Source organism: Onychomys torridus, chromosome 15 (assembly GCF_903995425.1).
Source record: "Onychomys torridus chromosome 15, mOncTor1.1, whole genome shotgun sequence".
Classification (NCBI taxonomy): domain Eukaryota; kingdom Metazoa; phylum Chordata; class Mammalia; order Rodentia; family Cricetidae; genus Onychomys; species Onychomys torridus.
Window position 1 is genome coordinate 69,665,458 of NC_050457.1, and position 18,361 is coordinate 69,683,818.

General features: G+C 46.7%; 1 protein-coding gene across 1 annotated transcript; it reads left to right on the forward strand.

The window, feature by feature from the left end:
• Nucleotides 1-339: 339 nt before the first annotated feature.
• On the forward strand, nt 340-17,811 carry Cmbl (carboxymethylenebutenolidase homolog). The gene is made up of 6 exons (XM_036207015.1): nt 340-668; nt 9,604-9,836; nt 12,254-12,361; nt 13,604-13,746; nt 16,139-16,230; nt 17,152-17,811. Exons 2-6 carry the CDS (start codon nt 9,622-9,624, stop codon nt 17,329-17,331), a joined length of 738 nt encoding a protein of 245 aa, XP_036062908.1. The 5' UTR covers nt 340-668; nt 9,604-9,621; the 3' UTR covers nt 17,332-17,811.
• The last annotated feature ends 550 nt before the right edge of the window (nt 17,812-18,361 follow it).

Consider the following 18,361-nt stretch of genomic DNA (forward strand, 5'->3'; position numbering starts at 1 on the left):
ACAAGGGCTACCCAGAGGAAGGCCATGAACCAGCCCCTACATCTTCGGACAGTACAGGAAGATTAACCCGGTTTCACAGCCCTTGCCTGGGGTTGTTTTGGGGAAAGTTAGGGCAGCAGGACACCACTACCCACTCCATCTTCTTTTCTCAAAGTTTTCTTTCACTTTCCTTCCTCTATGGACAATGATCTGGGTTGCATGAGGTGAACATGGACGTGGGGGATAAGTACAGAAATGCAGTAGCTCGTTCCTTGAAATAGCCTGATTGTGATTGACAACAGAGAAGTACGAGTCCCAGCAGATAGGCACCGGGCAGTGTCCCAGGCTCCCCTCCAACACACGCCCCGCTGCCTCCTCAGGCCTCTGCTTTCTTCCTATCACTTCTCTTCCCACCCTGCCCTCTTGCCTCCATCCCAGAGAGAGCCCCTTGGCCATCCCTGCAGACCCCCCTGATTTCAGTTCTCCTCCTCCTCCCCTGCTCCCTGGCTCAGGCTTTTCCCGGGAATACAGGTCACCCGGCCACCGTCACCGCCAGCGCGTCCTCTTCCCGTGCTGGACCAGGCTCCACCCTCACCCTCGCTCTGCACCGCTCTCCACCGGCAGTAAGCTCCAGGGCGTCTGCTCCCGCGGCTTGCCTGCCTGCCTTCTTCACCCCTCCACCAGACAAGGTAGGTGCAGGTCGCTGGGGAGGTCAAGCCTGCTGAACCTGTGCGTGGGTTTGCAGTAAAGCAAAGGGTTTTTGCTGGTGTAGAGGTGAGGCACTTCCAAGTCCGTCTTCCCAAATGAACTTTCATGACAGTTTATACCGTCCTTGCCAAAAAAAAAAAAAAAGACAAGGACCACACCCCGATCCAGACCTCGGCAGCCACCCTATATTTCGGAGTATATTTTCTTGTAGGTGTTCAGATGTTAGCTTTTAAAACAGCCGAGAGCTTGTAGACCAACTCGTGAACCCTTTTCCCTTGCCCTTAAATACTACTTTTAAGCTGGGCATTTTTATTGTATGATTTTTGTGAACATGTAATCATGAACAAACTGAGCATATTTGCATCAAAATCAGTACCCATGTCTGGCAGATCTTCTGTGCTGTGAAGAGGTGCTGTCATATAAGAATATGACATCCTAGATGGCAGGTCAGTCTTGCCAAGAGAGATAGTGCGGTTTTACACTCCATGGCTACTGGGTCTGGCCCAGGCTCTGCAGAGACTGGCTGATGCAGTTTATATCCACTTGCTGACAGAAAAGGCCACCTGTTGTTTTCAGAGCCCGTTTAAAACAAGATAGTTAGAAAGGAGCCCTGTGCACACTAGGGACAGCCTGCTGGGCCTCCAACAGCCAGAGAACAGGCCAGAGGCAGGTTGTGATTGGCACGTCTAAAGAGGTTGCTGTGTTCCTCTTTAGCTTTCTATCTAATGCTATCCAAATAATAGATAGGCAAATTGCAAGCATGGTCAAGAAAACTAAGTACGTGGAGGGACGGCAGAATCACCTAAGGCTAAGAGTTGGCTCTGCCTTTTCCAGGGCAGGACTCAAAATCAGGAGCAGGGAAGTTTAACCTGGCAAACCTCCAGTCCTTCCCTGTTAAATGCCAGCCAGCTTTCTGCAGAATCAAATGCATGCTTGCACCCTGAGTCCTATCTGCAGACTTTCCTGTTGCAATCCTGATTGTGCCTTGAGCTTGCTGAACTTATTTCCCCATTTCTTTTGGACAACTTCATTGTGTGATCTGACTTCTGAGCCACACAAATCCTGAAAGCATAAAACCAGGGAAACTACATTCCCACATGCTTTTCTGCCCTGGCTAACTTCTGGGGGTTGATACTGAATTCTGCTACTAAAAGACTGTTTTCCACAAAAGGTTTCTGTGACACAAAGTGCTAAATGGTCTTAACAACAACAACAACAACAACGATGATAATAAAACCTGGAGCCAGATATTGGGGTTAAAACTGAGAGATCAGAGGACTAGGACAAGCCACAGCCAACCTCACTTTACTGATGCCTCAGTCTCCAAAGAGACCTACTTCCTGCATACCCATGCCTATGTGCCTTTCTGTTCTACAATCTCACTTGCTCTTTCCACCCAGCTACATCACTTCCTGTCTGTTGGTACAGACCTCCAGACCTCTATGGTTAGTGATGGGATTAAAGGCGTGAGTCACCATGCCTGGCTCTGTTCCCCAGTGTGGCCTTGAACTCACAGAGATCCAGGTGGATCTTTGCCTCCCAAATGCTAGGATTAAATGTGTATGCTACCATTGTATACTACCATTGCCTGACTTCTATATTTAATATAGTGTCTGGCTTTTTCCTCTGATCCTCAGATAAGCTTTATTAGGGTGCACCTTTTTCCTCTGATCCTCAGATAAGCTTTATTAGGGTGCACGATATCGGGGGACACAATATATCACCACAGGCTTCTCCAGGCAGGTGTAAAGGTGTTGTGTTTGTCATGACGGAGGAGACAGATGTCTTAGCTGACTCAAAGAAATCAGAAAGTGCAGACTTTCCAGTGAGGAAAGGCCCCAGAGAGGTGCCTGTGAGAAAGAAGACATGGGAAGCCCTGGGAGGAAATATAGGAGTCGTTGGAAGGGATGAAGGAGCCCTTGGAGGAGATATGGGAGCCCTTGAAGGGGGTGAAGGAACCCTTGGAGGAGATGAGGGAGCCCTTGGAGGAGATATGGGGCCCTTGGAAGGGATGAGGGAGCCCTTGGAGGGGTGAGGGAGCCTTTGGAGTGGGAGGGAGCTCTGGGAAGGGGTGAGGGAGCTCTTGGATAGGGTGAAGGAGCCCTTGAAATTTGTACATCACACCTACAACAGGAACCCTCTTAGAGTTTTTATCTATCTATCTATCTATCTATCTATCTATCTATCTATCTATCTACCTATCTACCTATCTTATTTTTTAAGGCCAGGTTTCTCTGTGTAGCCCATACTGTCCTGGAACGCACTCTGTAGATCAGGATGGTCTCAGACTCACAGAGATCTGCCTGCCCCTGTCTCCAGAGTACTGAAATTAAAGGCATGTGCCACAACTGCCCAGACATATGTGTAGCCCAGGCTGGCCTCAAACTCCTGTCTCTGCCTCCTTCAGCAAATCCTACTGGCATTTGAAACCACAACTGGCTTGTTTTTATTTTTAAAGACAGGGTCACTAGCCAAGGCTGGCCTCATGTTCCCTATGTAGCCAAGGGCAACCCTGAACTTCTCATTCTCCATCTCCACAGTGCTCAGATTACAGGTCTATGCCACCATGCTGTATTTTGGGAGAGCTGGTGATTGGATCCAGGGCTCCATGCCTGCCAGACAAGCACTCCACCAGCTTGAGTGATGCAACCCAGCCCACCCTGTCTTTTGACTTATAATTTACAGAGGAATTTGCCTGTGGGAGGCAGGCTTGGAGGGGCAACACATGTCCTACTACAAGAACTTTATACATTTGCAGTGTCTTCCATGAATGTGTATGGAGAATCCAGTACTTTCTGCGGCTAGCCACTGTGGCTCTGGCCAGAGACACAATTGTCAGGATGCCCTCCATGGGGGAATGTCCCACTATTTCTTGGTGGCACAAAAAGTTCCCTGAGTTCTGGAGGCTCTGCCAGTGGAGGCCATGGACCTGATCTGAGGGGGTGTCCTCACTCAGTTAATGAGCCTACCCTACAATGGAGGGACAGGACCCTGCCACTCCTGTGAAGGATCTGGTAATGTGCAGAAGAAACCATGCTTCCGTGCAAAGTGTCCTTCCTCTTTGGCCCACTCTCTGGCTCTTGGAGTCCAGCCCTATTCCGTGTATCTGAGTCATTTTGCAATTCTTTGTAGGTCAGGGGTAACTGGTAGACTGATAGATTTCTAAATTCTGTCCTGCCTGTTACACAATCAATCTCCTTCCTCACTTCCTTGGGAAGAAAGCTTGTATCCATGCGGACTTCATCCCACCTTCCTGGGGGCATGTGCTCCAGCCAGTTAGAGTATCTCCCCCTTCCTCTCCCGGCTCCCCAGATGTGAACTTACTATGAGCTATGGATGGGAAAGAGTGCAAAATGCTCTCACAAGGTGGCCTTCTAGAAAGAACTGCATACACTATCATACATGAATGCACCTGAAAGCAAAGATGTGAAGGCATGCCCTGGCATGTCCACATGGGGAAAGGCAAAGGCCTTGGGAGAATATTCACTCCATGCTGTTTTCACAGGACCAAAGATGCTAAGGTATAACACCAGGCACATCCCCTCGCTGGTCTTATATTTGCTTAAGCTAACTGTAAATGTCACCTCATGTATTGTTTGCTTTAGTAATACAATTGAGAAGTGCTTTGTGCTACTCTTGAGCCTAGACGCCTCAAGTCCCGTGGTTTGTTCCCACCCAGATCTTTTTTCAGACTTGGTCTCACTGGTCATGAGGCGGGCTATCATTTTTATGTCTGTAGGAGAGTGACACCTTTGCTTTATCCTGTCTTTTAGAAAATGTGTCATGGGGAAAAGCAAAAATCCTGAAGACAGACGCAGAAAACATAAGCTGCCAAGGGTTAAGCATGTGTTCCCGATTCTTAGCCTGGACTCCAACAGGCCAATCCGTGGGTAGAAACTGCCTGCCCTGTTCCTGCCCTGTCCAGAGTACACTTGGCTCCTGCTTTCCAGGCTGGGCTCAGCAGTTGAGACCATGTGAAAGAGCTTGGCAGAACTCCAGCCTTCCACACGTGGCACTCTTGGGCCTGTGTTGGCTCTACCCCATTCTGTGGCAGGAAAAAAAAAAAACCCTGGCGCTCCTAGATGTAAAAATTCCTTTTGTAATTGGAGCTCAAGTCAAAAGGGCCTGTTATTGGTGGCCTTGGAGGAGAGGCTAGGCTCCCCTGGGTCCTCACAGCAGCCGAGAGCAGCTCAAGGAGCCACTTCCCCTCTTTCCTTCTTCCTTTTAGAGAAAGGGTCTCTGACCCAGGTTGGCTCCCAAGCCAACTTGTAATCCTCCTGTGTCCTAGTTAGCTTTCTATGGCTGTGGTTAAACTCCATGACCAAGAGATAGTTGGAGAGCACAGGGTTTATTTGGCTTGTATGTTCACATCACAGTCCATTGCAGAGGGAAGTTGAGGCAGGAACTCAGCGTAGGAACCTGGAAGCAGGAACTGGAGCAGAAGGCATGGAGAAGCGCTGTTTACTGGCTTGCTCCCCTTGCCTTGCTCAGCCAGCTCGCTTGCTTCCTTTTTTCTTTTTTGGGAGATTCGTTTTCCTCCTCTGCCCAGAGCAGTGTTCAGGGTGGACTTTTCCTGACTCATTAGAAAGGTTGAGAACTACTGATATAGCCCAATATTACCCTCTCCCCCGCCCCTGCCAACTCTCTTTTGTGTGTGTCTGTGTTTTAAGACAGGGTCTCACTATGTAGCTCTGCGTGTCCTAGAACTCACTATGTAGACCAGGCTGGCCTCAAACACACAGGGATCTCTTCTACAGAGTGAGTTCTAAGACAGCCAGAGCTGTTACACAGAGAAACTGTCTCAAAAAAACAAAAAAGAAAAAAAAAGTTGATCTTCACTAATGTGTGGTAGTGTGTGTGTGCACACACCTCCCTGTAACTTCATCATTAATGTGGTAGTGTGTGCACATCTCCCTGTGACTTTCTCCAGGACACGCATCTCATCTGTGTTTGTTCTCTTTGTATAAAATACCTGAGTTTTTTGAGCCTTCTAACATATTTTTGGGCAGCATCTCAGAATATCATCCAGTCCAGCCTAGAAGTTGCTATGAAGACCAGGCTGGCCTCGTACTCAAGGAATCTGCTCACCTGTGCCTCCTGAGTACTGGGATTAAAGGTGTGCATCACGACACCCTTTGCCTTTCAGTCTTGTTATTTATCCTAATTACTTCCTAGAAACTTTATTGGCTTCTCTATAGTGAACATTTGAAAGCTGGTGAAACAACCTCAAGGATATCTAAGCAGAGAGACTAGGACAACCTTGAACTCACAACTCACTGCAGACTCTAATGAAACATGACCGTCTCCCTTCCTCACCCAGGACACAGGGAAACAAATCCCAAGCATCTTTATCTGTACAGACATCATTTGTCTAGGAGAGACAGGACTGTGCAACCCAGCTACAGTACCCTCCCTCACCATCATAACAGCAGTCCTCTGCATCTTTAAATGTCTACTCAACATTCAATTGTCTGTAGTTCCCCCCCCCCCTTTTTGTTGTTGTTTTGTTTTTTTGAGACAAGGTTTCTCTGTGTGTAACCCTGACTGTTTGGGAACTCACTTTGTAGAGAGACCAGGCTGGCCTCAGATTCATGGAGATCCACCTGCCTCTGCCTTCCAAGTGCTGGGATTAATGTGTGTACCCAGCTTGTTTTTTTTTTTTTTTCTTTAAAAAATATATATTCATTATATCTGTGCGTGTGTGCCAGCATAAGTTTATGTGCACTGCATGCATGTTGGTGTCCCGAGGGTCAGAGGGCTTCAGAGCCCCTGGAACTGCAGTTACAGGCCACCTAATGTGAGTGCTGGGAACTGAACTTGGATCCTCTGCAAGAACAGTAAGTGCTTTTAGCCACCATGTCATCTCTCCAGTCCCAACCATTTTTTATTCCTTAACAGTTGGTTAAAGTAGATTGAAATTCACTAATCTTTTCCTTGTTGATGGGATGATTCTGGAGTCTCCTTTAAGAAATCAGGCCTCAGTCCAACGTTAAAGGGAAGCTGTTCACACGGAGCAGGCGAATTCTGCATTCTCTGCTTGGGTTTTGCGTCTTGGGATATGATCTCTGCTGCGCTTCGAGGGCTCTGTGTGACTTGTTTTCTCAGCTGGGCCACTCCATGTGGTTTCTGTTGTTCCTACCCTGGCCAGTCTGTCTTTCCCATGTGGATTGACTAGTGTGTCTTGCTGGCCTGTGGATGACCACACAGATCTCTGCTGTGCCTTTCTGTGCACCTGACACCTGACTGCACAAACAAGGCTCGGGGTGTCTAGAACAGTGTTCCCCACCCACCCACCCACCCACCCACCCCATTTTAGGTTCCTACCTCTCTGGTTCTTAGTCTTTAGCACTGTGAGCAAATGAAGCGACTCTGGTCCCCACAGTTGACCTTGGGACACAGTCCTCTCCTGTGTTTTTTACCCCTCCTTGGTTTTGTGGAATTTCACCACTAATTACAGATGGTTTATGTTTTACTTTCTTTATTTGTGCGCGTGTGTGTCTGTGTTCAGGCGTGCATGTGTATGTGTGTGTGTGCATAGAGAGGCTGGAAGATGGCCTTGGGTATCACTCTTCAGGTGCCGGACACCTTTCACATTTTAGTTTTGTCTTCCTTCCCAGCGCTCTCGCGCCACCCTGCTTCCTTCCTGTGCTTCTCTCTCTCTCTCTCTCTCTCTCTCTCTCTCTCTCTCTCTCTCTCTCTCTCTCTCTCTCCCTCTCCCTCTCCCTCTCCCTCTCCCTCTCCCTCTCTCCTTCCCTCCCACTTTTTATATTAGTCACATCGTGGCTGTGTGTGAGCCTGGTTTAGAACTCTTCCAAGAGTCAGAATTTAATGTTTCCAGGATCTTCTATTGTTCATCTCTTTGAAGGATTTGTTAGATCTGAATGTTCATGTACTTCCGAAGCAATTACACTTGGAAGAAACGTGCTATCCAGAGGTGGGGCCTGTGGGAGAGGAGAAGGTCACAAAGGCCCAGCCCCTCTTCGGATTTTATGAGCACCCTCATAAGAGACTCCAGAGACTGTCTGTCTGCTCCTACCATGTGAGGACACAGAAAGGAGGTGACATCTGTGGTTCAGAAAGATGCCTGCTACAGACAGCGGAGCGACGGTCACATTGATCAGGGGCTTCTGGCTCCCACAGTCTTTAAGACCATGCCGTTGCTTCCGAGCTGCTCTGTTTTGTTGAAGCAGCCTAAGTGGACTCACTCTCCTTGAGGCTGAGCTCATTTTCACTCTGCCCCCTGAACACTTGCCGTGCAGACTGGAGAGTTCTCTGCAGTGAGTTGTACTGACTCACTATGCAGGCTTCCATCGTAACTGATTTCTAAACCTTGTGAGTTTGTTGTAGTATGATCTTCTTGTGTTTAACTAGTTAGTTTTGAGGCATGGTCTCTCTCACATAGTCTGCTATGTAGCTGAGGATAACATTAAACTCACTTCTCATCCTCCTGCCTCGACCTCCTACATGCTGATTGACTTACAAACCAGGGCAACTGTTCAGGGTCAATCAGGTGTTTTCAGGCTCTCTGTCTCTTATTCAAAGAATTGAAATACAGGTTTGCACGAATCTCCAAGGATCGGGCAATGTTATTTAAAACAAAGCATTAGAACGGGTCACTGTCAGCAAAGTATAGGGTTGAAAAAGTACCCAACAGCCCTGACCGCGGTGGGCCTTCTTTTTGTAGAGTTTGAGAGGAGGGAGAGCTTAGTCAATAGGGGGATGATTTGGGTGGTTTTATATTTTGTGTTTGTTTTGTTTTGTTTTAAGACAAGGTCTTACTGTGTTACTCTGGCTGTTCTGGAACTATGTAGATCAGGCTGGCCTTGAACTAGAAGATCTATCTCCGCTGGGGTTAAAGGCATGTGCCACTATGCCTGGACTATTTTTTCTTTTTCTTTTCTTTTTTTTTTTTTTTGTGGTTCTCTATTTCAGTTTTTAAGCTATATAATCTTTTTTTTTTTAATTGTGCATATCCCTTCCCATAATGCCCCTGGTTTTAATCATATGTATATTCAATTATGAGTAGACACAAGATGCCAAATAGAGGATTTTTCCTAAAAGTTCAGTTAGAGGACAGAGTTTGCTTTACTGCAAATGCCCACCAAACCAGTTGAAACCAGATCAGCCCCTCCTTACTGTAACACAACTGGAGCATAATTGAATAGAATCTAAGTTTGAAGATTGTTAAGGAGAGGAGAAACTTATCCCATTGTTCTGAGGGGTTGTGCACACAGCTTGATGCCAGGAGCTCCAGGTTGCTATGTGTATTGTTCAGAGTGGGTATGTGTGCATGGTGTGTGCAGATCAGGTTTCTAGGCTGCTAGGTGTGTTATTAGAAGAGAGATGTGTGCATATCTCGACTCAAGTGGAGCCCTAAGTTGGTATTCCCCATGCTTGCCAGACTTCACTGGTTTTCCAGTGAAGTGCTAGGGTCTGACTCTGGGCTTCTTCATGCATACGAGGTAAGTGCTCTAGCAACTGAGCTAATTTCCAGTTTGGTTTTTTATCACACTTATTACATTTATGTAAAATATTTGTTGAGATTTACACCAAAGTTACTATATGGAGAGTTTGTTCATATCTTTTTGAAAAGACTGTCCTGGCCAATGCTTCCTGAAGGCATTACCTGTATACCCCCTGATATAAAACCATCAAAGGACTAATCTATTGAACAGGTCCTAATGCTATGATCTAATTGTCTCTGGAAACGACAGGTTCACTAAATACCTAGTTGTCTCTTAATCCAGTCAAGGTCACAGTCAACATTAGCCAGCACAACATTGAGTCATTCCAGAATAAATGTCATAGGTGGAGTTAGATGTTTTTTCCAGTAATTTTGATGATACTTTGTTTAGTATAGATTATCTTTAGATCTGTACTAGTCAGCATGTAATGACTATTTCATTTCCTCTGTAGCCTGACATCAAGACCCCAATGGCTAATGAAGCTAACCCTTGCCCATGTGACATTGGTCACAAGCTAGAGTACGGTGGCATGGGCCAGGAAGTTCAGGTTGAGCACATCAAGGCATATGTCACCCGGTCCCCTGTGGATGCAGGCAAAGCTGTGATTGTCGTCCAGGATATATTTGGCTGGCAGCTGCCTAACACTAGGTATATGGCTGACATGATTGCTGGAAATGGATACACGTATGTATGAAGTTCTGTTTTTTTTGCTTAAATTCATGTACATTTCTGTGGTCCATTTTGTTCCCTTCCAAAAGACAAAACCAAAACCAAGCAGCCTGAGCTGTATTCTCATTTACATTATCTATTTCCTTATTTCAGTGATGGGAACTGGGAACTGTCCTTTGAAATTTAACACTGACCTGGTGGAGCCAACCCTTCCCAACAGAATCCCTGGGCATCAGGTCTCCAGTGGTACCTGGCCCTACAGTCATGCTGGACAGAGGGTCCCCACAAAGGGTCCCGTCCAGGCATATGTGAGCACACCTGTGCACACTCAAGCATCTCAGCCTCAGGGTGGGTTTCACAGGTCTTCTTGGAAGGTGACTCAGAACAAAAGAAAGTCACAGGTCAAGGCTCTTTTAAAGTAAATCAGTGGAAATTTCAGGTGAGTTCCAGCCAAACCGTCTGCTGTGGATGTCACAGGATATCTGATGATGTTCTTAGCTCTTGTGCTGGTGGCTGCTACTGCTGTTACTGCATTCTGTATGACTTAGCTGATAGTCACAGGGCTGTTAGGTCAGACCCAGAGATGGTAAAGAATAGATTACGAGGGCTAAAGACAACCCAGGAGAACTGGGCTCTGGGCCCGCAGCATTCCAAATTCTCCACAGTTTATGAGCCTAGCGCCATCTTTTGCAAAGGCAAGGTGACTTATTTTCTGGGAACTTGGGCTCACAGTGCACAGGAAGCTGGAAGTCCAGGGTGAGCCTGTCTTCTCTCCCCCACTGCCGATGCAGACCTACCAGACCTATCGAGGGATGAAAAGACGACCTTGAGGAGAGTGGGACCATTTCCTGGGGGACGCCTCTCAATGAAGCTATGATAGTCAATGTGGACCGCCCGTCATGCTTCCAGCAGCCCTGGGAGGGATATTACCTTCCCCATAGCGAAGACTGGGGAGTCAAGGCACAAAGACAGAGGCCCTTAGTTGCTCTGGTGAATTGAAGTCGCTCCTTGAATGGCAGCAGGACTTACAAGACTCTGTCCCTTTCACACCGCTCATTTTACTTACGCAGAGCAGTCTGGAGCCGGGCAGTGCACATATCTGTCTGTCTGTCTGCTCAAGAATGTGAGGCTAGGGACCGCAGAGACGGCTCAATGCTTAAAAGCACTTGATGACTTGACAGAAAACCCAGGTTTGGTTCTGAGAACACACGTGGCAGTTCACAACTGTCCGTAACTAGTTCAGGGGATCTGACACCTTCTTCTGGCCTCTGCAAGCAACAGGCATGTACGTAATACATGCAGACAAGTACTCACGCACACACAAATAAATAAATCTTAAAGAATGGGAGGGATGCCAAGCAGTGGTGGCGCACTACTTTAATCCCAACACTTGGGAGACAGAGGCAGGTGGATCTCTGTGAGTTCCAGGCCAGACTGGTCTACAGAATGAATTCCAGGACAGCCAGGACTGTTACACTGAGAAACCCTGTCTTGAAAAACCAAAATAAATAATTAAGAATGTGAGGGATGAAAGTGGTCAGTTACTTGTCAAGGTCTTGCTATACAGTATACGGTGGTACTGAGACACGAACCTGACCTTTTTGGCCCAGTCCCTGGTTTTCTGCCCACCTGTGCAGCAGAGGGGCTGGTGCCTTGAATCACACCCACAGCTAACTCTTTCCTTTGGGAGACTGTGGCCCTGGCTCCATCCCTCCTGAGTTGGCTTCTAGGAGAATGGCATGGACTCCAATGTGCAATCCTGCCTCTGCCCTCCCAAGTACTAGGATTAGTAATGTCCATGGTTTCCAAACTGTGCCAATCACCTGTGCTGGGTCCTCTATTATTTGATCGTATGATTTGTGCATGTGTACAATGTATATATGTGTGTGTGAGTGAGGGTTCATGCTTATTGTAATGACACATAGAGGGCAGAGGTCAACCTCTGTTAGTCTTTACTTTGCTTGTTTACTCTTTCTCTGGCCTATTCTAGAACGTGCTGTGGACCTTACTCTTGGGGCAGGAAACTGGTAGGCTGTGCAGAGGCTGGGGTGGGGCATTACCTGATCACAGTGACTATTCATTTTCTTTGGGGGGACCTTTGGCCAAAGCCAATGCTCTGCGTCTGGTTGAGAGGAACAACTAATTCCATGGAGGAAGGAAGGACATTTCAGGGTCCATACCAGGTCTTTCTCCTTCTGCACTGGAACAGCTCTTGAGAATCAGAGTCACACCCAAGCTGTTGGATGCTGTGTAGCTGCAGTTGTGGAATCTGAGGCAAAGTGGCCTGGTTCCAGATGTATCAAGGGTGGCCTTCATAGCCCATGTTCTTCCTTCCCTCTGCCAAGAATTGTCAACCTAACAAGGTGCTTAATAAGCCTGGACAAACATTGAATCAAAGCAATCAAAGGCCTATTCATGTCCATATTTTACAGAACCATCGTCCCAGACTTCTTTGTGGGGCAAGAGCCATGGGACCCAGCTGGTGACTGGTCTACATTCCCTGAGTGGATAAAGTCAAAAAATCCCAGAAATATCAATAGGTAAGTTATCAACAGGCTTGGTTTTGTATGTGACACAACCCAAAGAGGGGCGGGCTTCACCACAGGTTGCTTCTCCCTTCCTCCCTTCCTATGGGGTAGGGCCTCATTTGGCCTTATCAAAGTCCTTCCAACAGCATGATGGGAAAGTTTTGCTCCAGCACACTATGAGCTGTGGATGGAGGCTGACACACACCCGTTGCCCCACTGCCCCAGCAAGCATAGCTGCTCACCTCTCTTACAAGCAATGAGTTCAAAGTCCTGTATCCACATAGGTGCTTGTTTTTTGCGAGTGTTAGGACACCTATCCCAAGTGGATCAGCAGTTCAAAGAGCTATTGGCTTATAGAACCATGGAAATTAGCTCAGGGTTCAAGTAGGAACTGGCCTGTAGCTTAAAGGTTTCCCCAGCTCTCATTCTTCCATCGCTGCTCAGCCTCACTTCATGTGTGCTGGCTTCATCCTCAAGAAGCCCCACCTCAGAGGCAGCCCATTCTTCCACAGCTTCTCTCCCAGCAACCTGGAGAGCATCATATTTCCCGTTATGATGGGCTCTGGAACCCATCCTGGAAAACCATCATCCTGACTAGGAGATTGTTCTTCTCTGATTGGTCAGGTATGAGCCACAGACCACTGCAACCACAGAGATTTAGTTGACCTCAAATTCCACATTCCACTGTGGAAAACAAGGTTGTCATGAAGGTCTCATAGTAACAGCATAAAGATAAATTCTAAGTCAAGACACTTGAAATACATTGGTGGAAACACTAATTAGGTGGTTACAGTAGAATGGAGAAATCTCAGCTGCAGGCCCCAGATGCTAGCTGATAGCATTCTGAGCTCTGTGATTGGTGGAGAATAGGGTTCTATTGAGTTGATGCACTCCAGAGGTTTTTATCTGTTTATCAGGATGTTAGGTTCAGCTTTACCTGCTAATGATATGAGCTAGAGCCAACAGAGGTGGACAAGGGATGGCTCATTAGTGGGTTAGAGACAGGGATACATTGTAATTAGGCTCTAGATCTGCAACCTTCCAGACTCGGCACAGCTGCTCAAGCTTTCATTTCAAGCAGTCCATCAGCCTTGCAGTCACAGCTTCTTTCCAGGAATCCTGGTTCTTACCACCAAACAAGTTAAAAACAAACAAAAAACTTCAAGTAATATCCACTGAGACATTCCCGTCACCAGAACCTTGGAGGCTCACGAATCAGCCCTCTCTTTCCAACGCCTTTTCTTTCTGCTCTAGAGAGGTGGAGGCTGTCATGAGGTATCTGACACAACGGTGTCATGCCCAGAAGATTGGCATTGTAGGCTTCTGCTGGGGAGGTGCTGCTGTGCACCATGTGATGATGACATACCCAGAAGTCAGGGCAGGGGTGTCTGTTTATGGTAAGTGCCTAGTGCATTTCCCTCAAGAGAAAGAAAGGGGAGTGTGTGTGTGTGTGTGTGTGTGTGTGTGTGTGACAGGCCTCTCCCAATGCTGCAATACAAAACCCGATGGTGTGAGAGGAACCAGCTTAGCATGGTTTTCTGAATCTGAAAACAGAACCGGGGAGGCAGCTGGGTCAGTAGAGTTCTTGTCTTGCAAGCATGAGTTCCTGAATCTGTTTCTCAGAACCTGTGTTAAGGGAGACAGGGGCAGGTCAGATTTGGCTTACTGGGCACTTTGCCTTGCCTACTTGGTAAGTCCTAGATTCTGTCTCAAAAATCTAGGTGGAAAAGCTCCTCAGGAACACATCCAAGGTTGTCTTCTGTTCCCAAATGCACGTGCACCTATGCACCAGTTAAAGGAAGAATATGCAACTGTGTGTGAGTGTGTGCACACATGCGCGCATGCACACACACACACAGACACAGAAAAAAAAGCAAAGTCTACTTTAAAGTACAAACAGCAACTTCCATCTTTTTAAAAAAATTAGCAGATTAAAAAAATGTGTATGGGTATGTTACCTACATGTGTGTCTGCGCACCATGTGTATGCCTGGTACCTATGGAGGCAGAAGACATTTGTCAGATCCCCTCTATAGTTACAGGTGGTTGTGAGCCACATGGGATGCTGGGAATTGAATCTGGGTCCCCTGGAAGAGCAGCCAGTAACTAGTGAGCCATCTCTCCAGCCCCAACTTTTACATTTACCCAAATGGAAACAAAGTTACTCTAAGCATGAGATAAGAACTCTGTACCCATTGGAAGCAGCAGCACAGGGAATTTAAAAGCATCCAGACTAAAATGTCAAGATGATGCAAGAAAATTGACACACACACACACACACACACACACACACACACAACTTGTAATCCCAGTACTTGGGAGACTGAAGCAGGATTGGAATTTTCTGGCCAGCATGAGCTACATAGTGAGAGCCAGTCTCAAACAACAAAACAAATTCAATAAATCACCAGTTGGCCTTAGACATCAGGCCAAGGGTGCCTATCGGTGAATTAAAATATTGCTTCTGGCGTGCATGGGTCTCTGGCGCCACCTGCTGGTTGCTGTTGTGAAGCCTGTGAGTGAAAGGTAATGGCAGGAATTGGGCACGACACATCCACTAAAGATCCAGACCCATTATGTGGCTTTACCGGAGTTGGGCAGGGAGCACTACCATCCTTCCTGTGGCTTGCTGCCTTCTGGAGAGGAGTAATGGGGAAGAGAGATGCTGTGTGCTACTTAGCTCTGCTATCACACGGGCAGAAAGCAGGGAAAAAAATTGTTTTTCTCGCATCTTTTTAAATCATCATGATCACGTGTATGTGTGCAGAGTGCGTGTGTGGACTTGCATGCAACAATGCCTGTGTGGAAGCCAGAGAACAACTTTATGTAGGTTCCAGGATCAAACTCAGATCCTTAGGCTTGTTTGGCAAGTGAATCCTCTGACTCACTTTCTGTCCAGTCTTCCAACAGTACAGGACTTGCTTTTTCCCCAAGCAAACACACCTAGGGGTTGTCTGGGTCTTTGCACTAATTAACCTTTAGAGACAACTATGGACACTGAATTTCATACAATGACTTGCAGAGCAGACATTGAACCCTTGGAGTCTTGTTGGATTAATATCCTGGTCCAATGGCTGTCGTTCTTATGAATAAAACTGTCTAGTTCATTGAAACCGGAACAAGTGGGGCCTGCATAGAAACTTGTAGAGCAGTGGTTTAAAAATGACCTGATGCAACAGCCATCTCAAGAGGGAGCATCTCTAAAATCCCTGGCCCCACACACCAGCAGCACACAGCACTAACTTTATTGGCCTGGTTCCTGTTGAACAAGGTGCAAAGAAGGATTTGGCTAACTCAGTTGCACTTTTACAGTTTCAGAGGTCAGGCTTCTGTCGAATTGCTCAAAATGAAAATAAACCAAGGGCTGGGGAGATGGTCAAGGCGGTGAAGTATTGACTGCATATCCTTGAAGACCTGAGTTCAGATCCCTGGCATCTGCATAAGAACCTGCTGGGAGGTTGCATGTCTCTCACCCCGGCAGCAGACAGGGGGAGACAGAAGGGCAGCTCAAATTCACTCATTAGCCAGTCTAGGGAAACCTTTGAGCTCTAGGTTCAATGCAACCCTATAGCAAAAGGTTAAGATGTTGAGTGATTGAGGAAGACACTGGATGTGGACATCTGGCCTCCACACTTACACCTGTGCACAAGACCCCATGTGGTCACGTACATCAACACATGCACATACCTCCCCACCTCACGGAAATCTCTTAACACATGCTTTACTTTGTAAAACCACACCAAATCCAGGCAGCTTTCTGTGGAAGTCAATCTCCCTCAACTCTTTCCAGGCATCATCAGAGAGTCCGAAGGTATTTATAATTTGAAGAACCCAACGTTGTTCATTTTTGCAGAAAATGATACCGTGATCCCACTTGAGCAGGTGAGTGGGCAGCCTTAAAAGCATATCCTGACATTTTTGGAGTAAGTTCCAAAGAGCTCATTTATCACTGGAACTGTTTCCAATGATGAAAATTTACTAAGAATGGAACTTAAGCCCAGAATGGGTCTGTTCAGAATGAGAGCTGAAGGGAATGTTCCCAACAGCCCATTCAGTGAGAAGGAATGGTCTCCACCATAACCCACTGTTACCATAAAGTTGGAGATTAAGACCAGGAAGTTGATTAGGAAAAAGTCTAAGTTAAAAGCAGTCATTTGTGCCTTTTCAACAGTCCCCAGCTTAAGATATTTGGTTTAATTTTACTATAGTGCAAAAGTATAACACACAGTAGACCCATTTTGAATTCAGTTCTTTTCCTGGACTAGCCACACCTGCACATGGTCTCATGATGTTGGTAGCTGGGATAAAATACATGTCCCCATCAGCCCTATGGTCACATTGTGCTCTGCTGAGCTGGGACGGTCAGCAGGGCAGCTGTATTCACTGTCCAACCTGCCTGGTGCTATGGGGGACTGAACTCAGCAGGCCTCACACATGCTAGGTATGTGCTCCACCACTGAGCATCCCTTTTAGACAAAGGACTCATTACATAGACCAGGCTGGCTTCAGAGATCTGCCTGCCTGTCTCTGCTAGGGTAAAAATGTTCACCACCATACTCAGTGTACTTTGGACCTATAGTATTTTTAACTTACTTACAGTGGATTTGTCGGGTCTCAGGCCTAGGGTAAATGTAGCAGCTTCTGTATTTGGCATAGCATCATCCCTATGCTGCTCTGCAACCCCTCTGATGGGCCAGGAACTGTTTGTCAATTCAGTAGCTGTGGAGCCAGTTCTCTATGTAAGGCATGATGCCAGCTCAGGGTTAAAGTCCCAACACCTCACTTTATTTTTTTGTGCACTAGGTCTCTGTGTTGACCCAGAAACTCAAAGAACACTGCATAGTTAATTACCAAGTTAAAACATTTTCTGGGCAAACTCATGGCTTTGTGCATCGGAAGAGAGAAGACTGCTCCCCTGCTGACAAGCCCTACATTGAGGAGGCGAGGAGGAATCTCATTGAGTGGCTGAACAAGTTCATTTAACAGCACTCAAGCCCATGACAGCTGTCATTCAGGTCTGCCTGGACACAATTAACCATCTGATTTCTTACTCCACGTAAAATACAGGAATCTTAAAATTTTTCTGAAACACAGCCAAAACTAAGCAAAAAATACTTAACACACAATAGAAATTTTTAATAAATGCTCATTACCTGAAGACTTTAAATGATAGTGTAACTAATTATTAGGGGATTCTGGGGCCATTCAGGGACCAGCTGGGTTCTCAGATGTGGCTTTACATTGTTAACTGAAGACTGTTAAAACAAGTCATGTGCAAAGCCAGGAAGATCACAAGTTTTCAACTAGGTAGGTTAAACCTCCCAAGATGTTTATGGGCTTTGGCGAAGCTCAATGCCACCCATATGCACTTTGGTGTGAGTAGTGTTGGAATTCAGCTCCCACAGATCCAATTATTCAATCTAATAAACTGATTTTTTAAAAATTTGTAGCTTCACTTTTAAACAAGCATCTGTGTCTTTATGTGCCACCACAGGGGGAGGTCAGAGGACAACTAATGGTAGTCTTTACCACGTGGGTCCAAGAATCATGGTCACCAGACTTGGTGGCAACTTTCAGCCTGAACCACCTTGTAGGCATTTTTGACAGAAAGTGGTAAGACTAGTTATTATCCTGCTGTGTCTCACACTTTCCTCAAGGATTGGCATTTTGTGTCCAAGACTGGGCTCCAAAGGTCCGTTAAATTGGTGGAGGTGGAGGACGATAGAGCCCATAGTCTACATCTGCAAGGAATGAGGCTCCAGGTGTCAACAATGTCCTGTTTTTCATGGGATCCCCCTGAAACAGGGAATGCCAGCTTGCCTGGGCTGGCCTTGACCTCCCAGGGTTAAGCAGTATGTTACATGAGCCAAGAAGGCACCTGTGCCTCAAATGCCCTCTAAGCACATGCTAGAGGCACAGTGCTGCCCATGCCAGTTCTGACTGGCACATGAGCTAACTGTGGCCATTGTCCAGCAAGCCTGGGGCATGAGAGGGAGGATTTGGTCTCCAGCAC

What these genes read in the sequence shown, in the direction of transcription:
- Cmbl (XM_036207015.1), top strand. Translation starts at nt 9,622, where the DNA reads ATGGCTAATGAAGCTAACCCTTGCCCATGTGACATTGGTCACAAGCTA. An exon ending in AATCCCAGAAATATCAATAG is followed by an intron (nt 12,362 to 13,603) that starts GTAAGTTATCAA and finishes TTTCTGCTCTAG; the next exon opens with AGAGGTGGAGGCTGTCATGA. An exon ending in CCGTGATCCCACTTGAGCAG is followed by an intron (nt 16,231 to 17,151) that starts GTGAGTGGGCAG and finishes TTTGTGCACTAG; the next exon opens with GTCTCTGTGTTGACCCAGAA.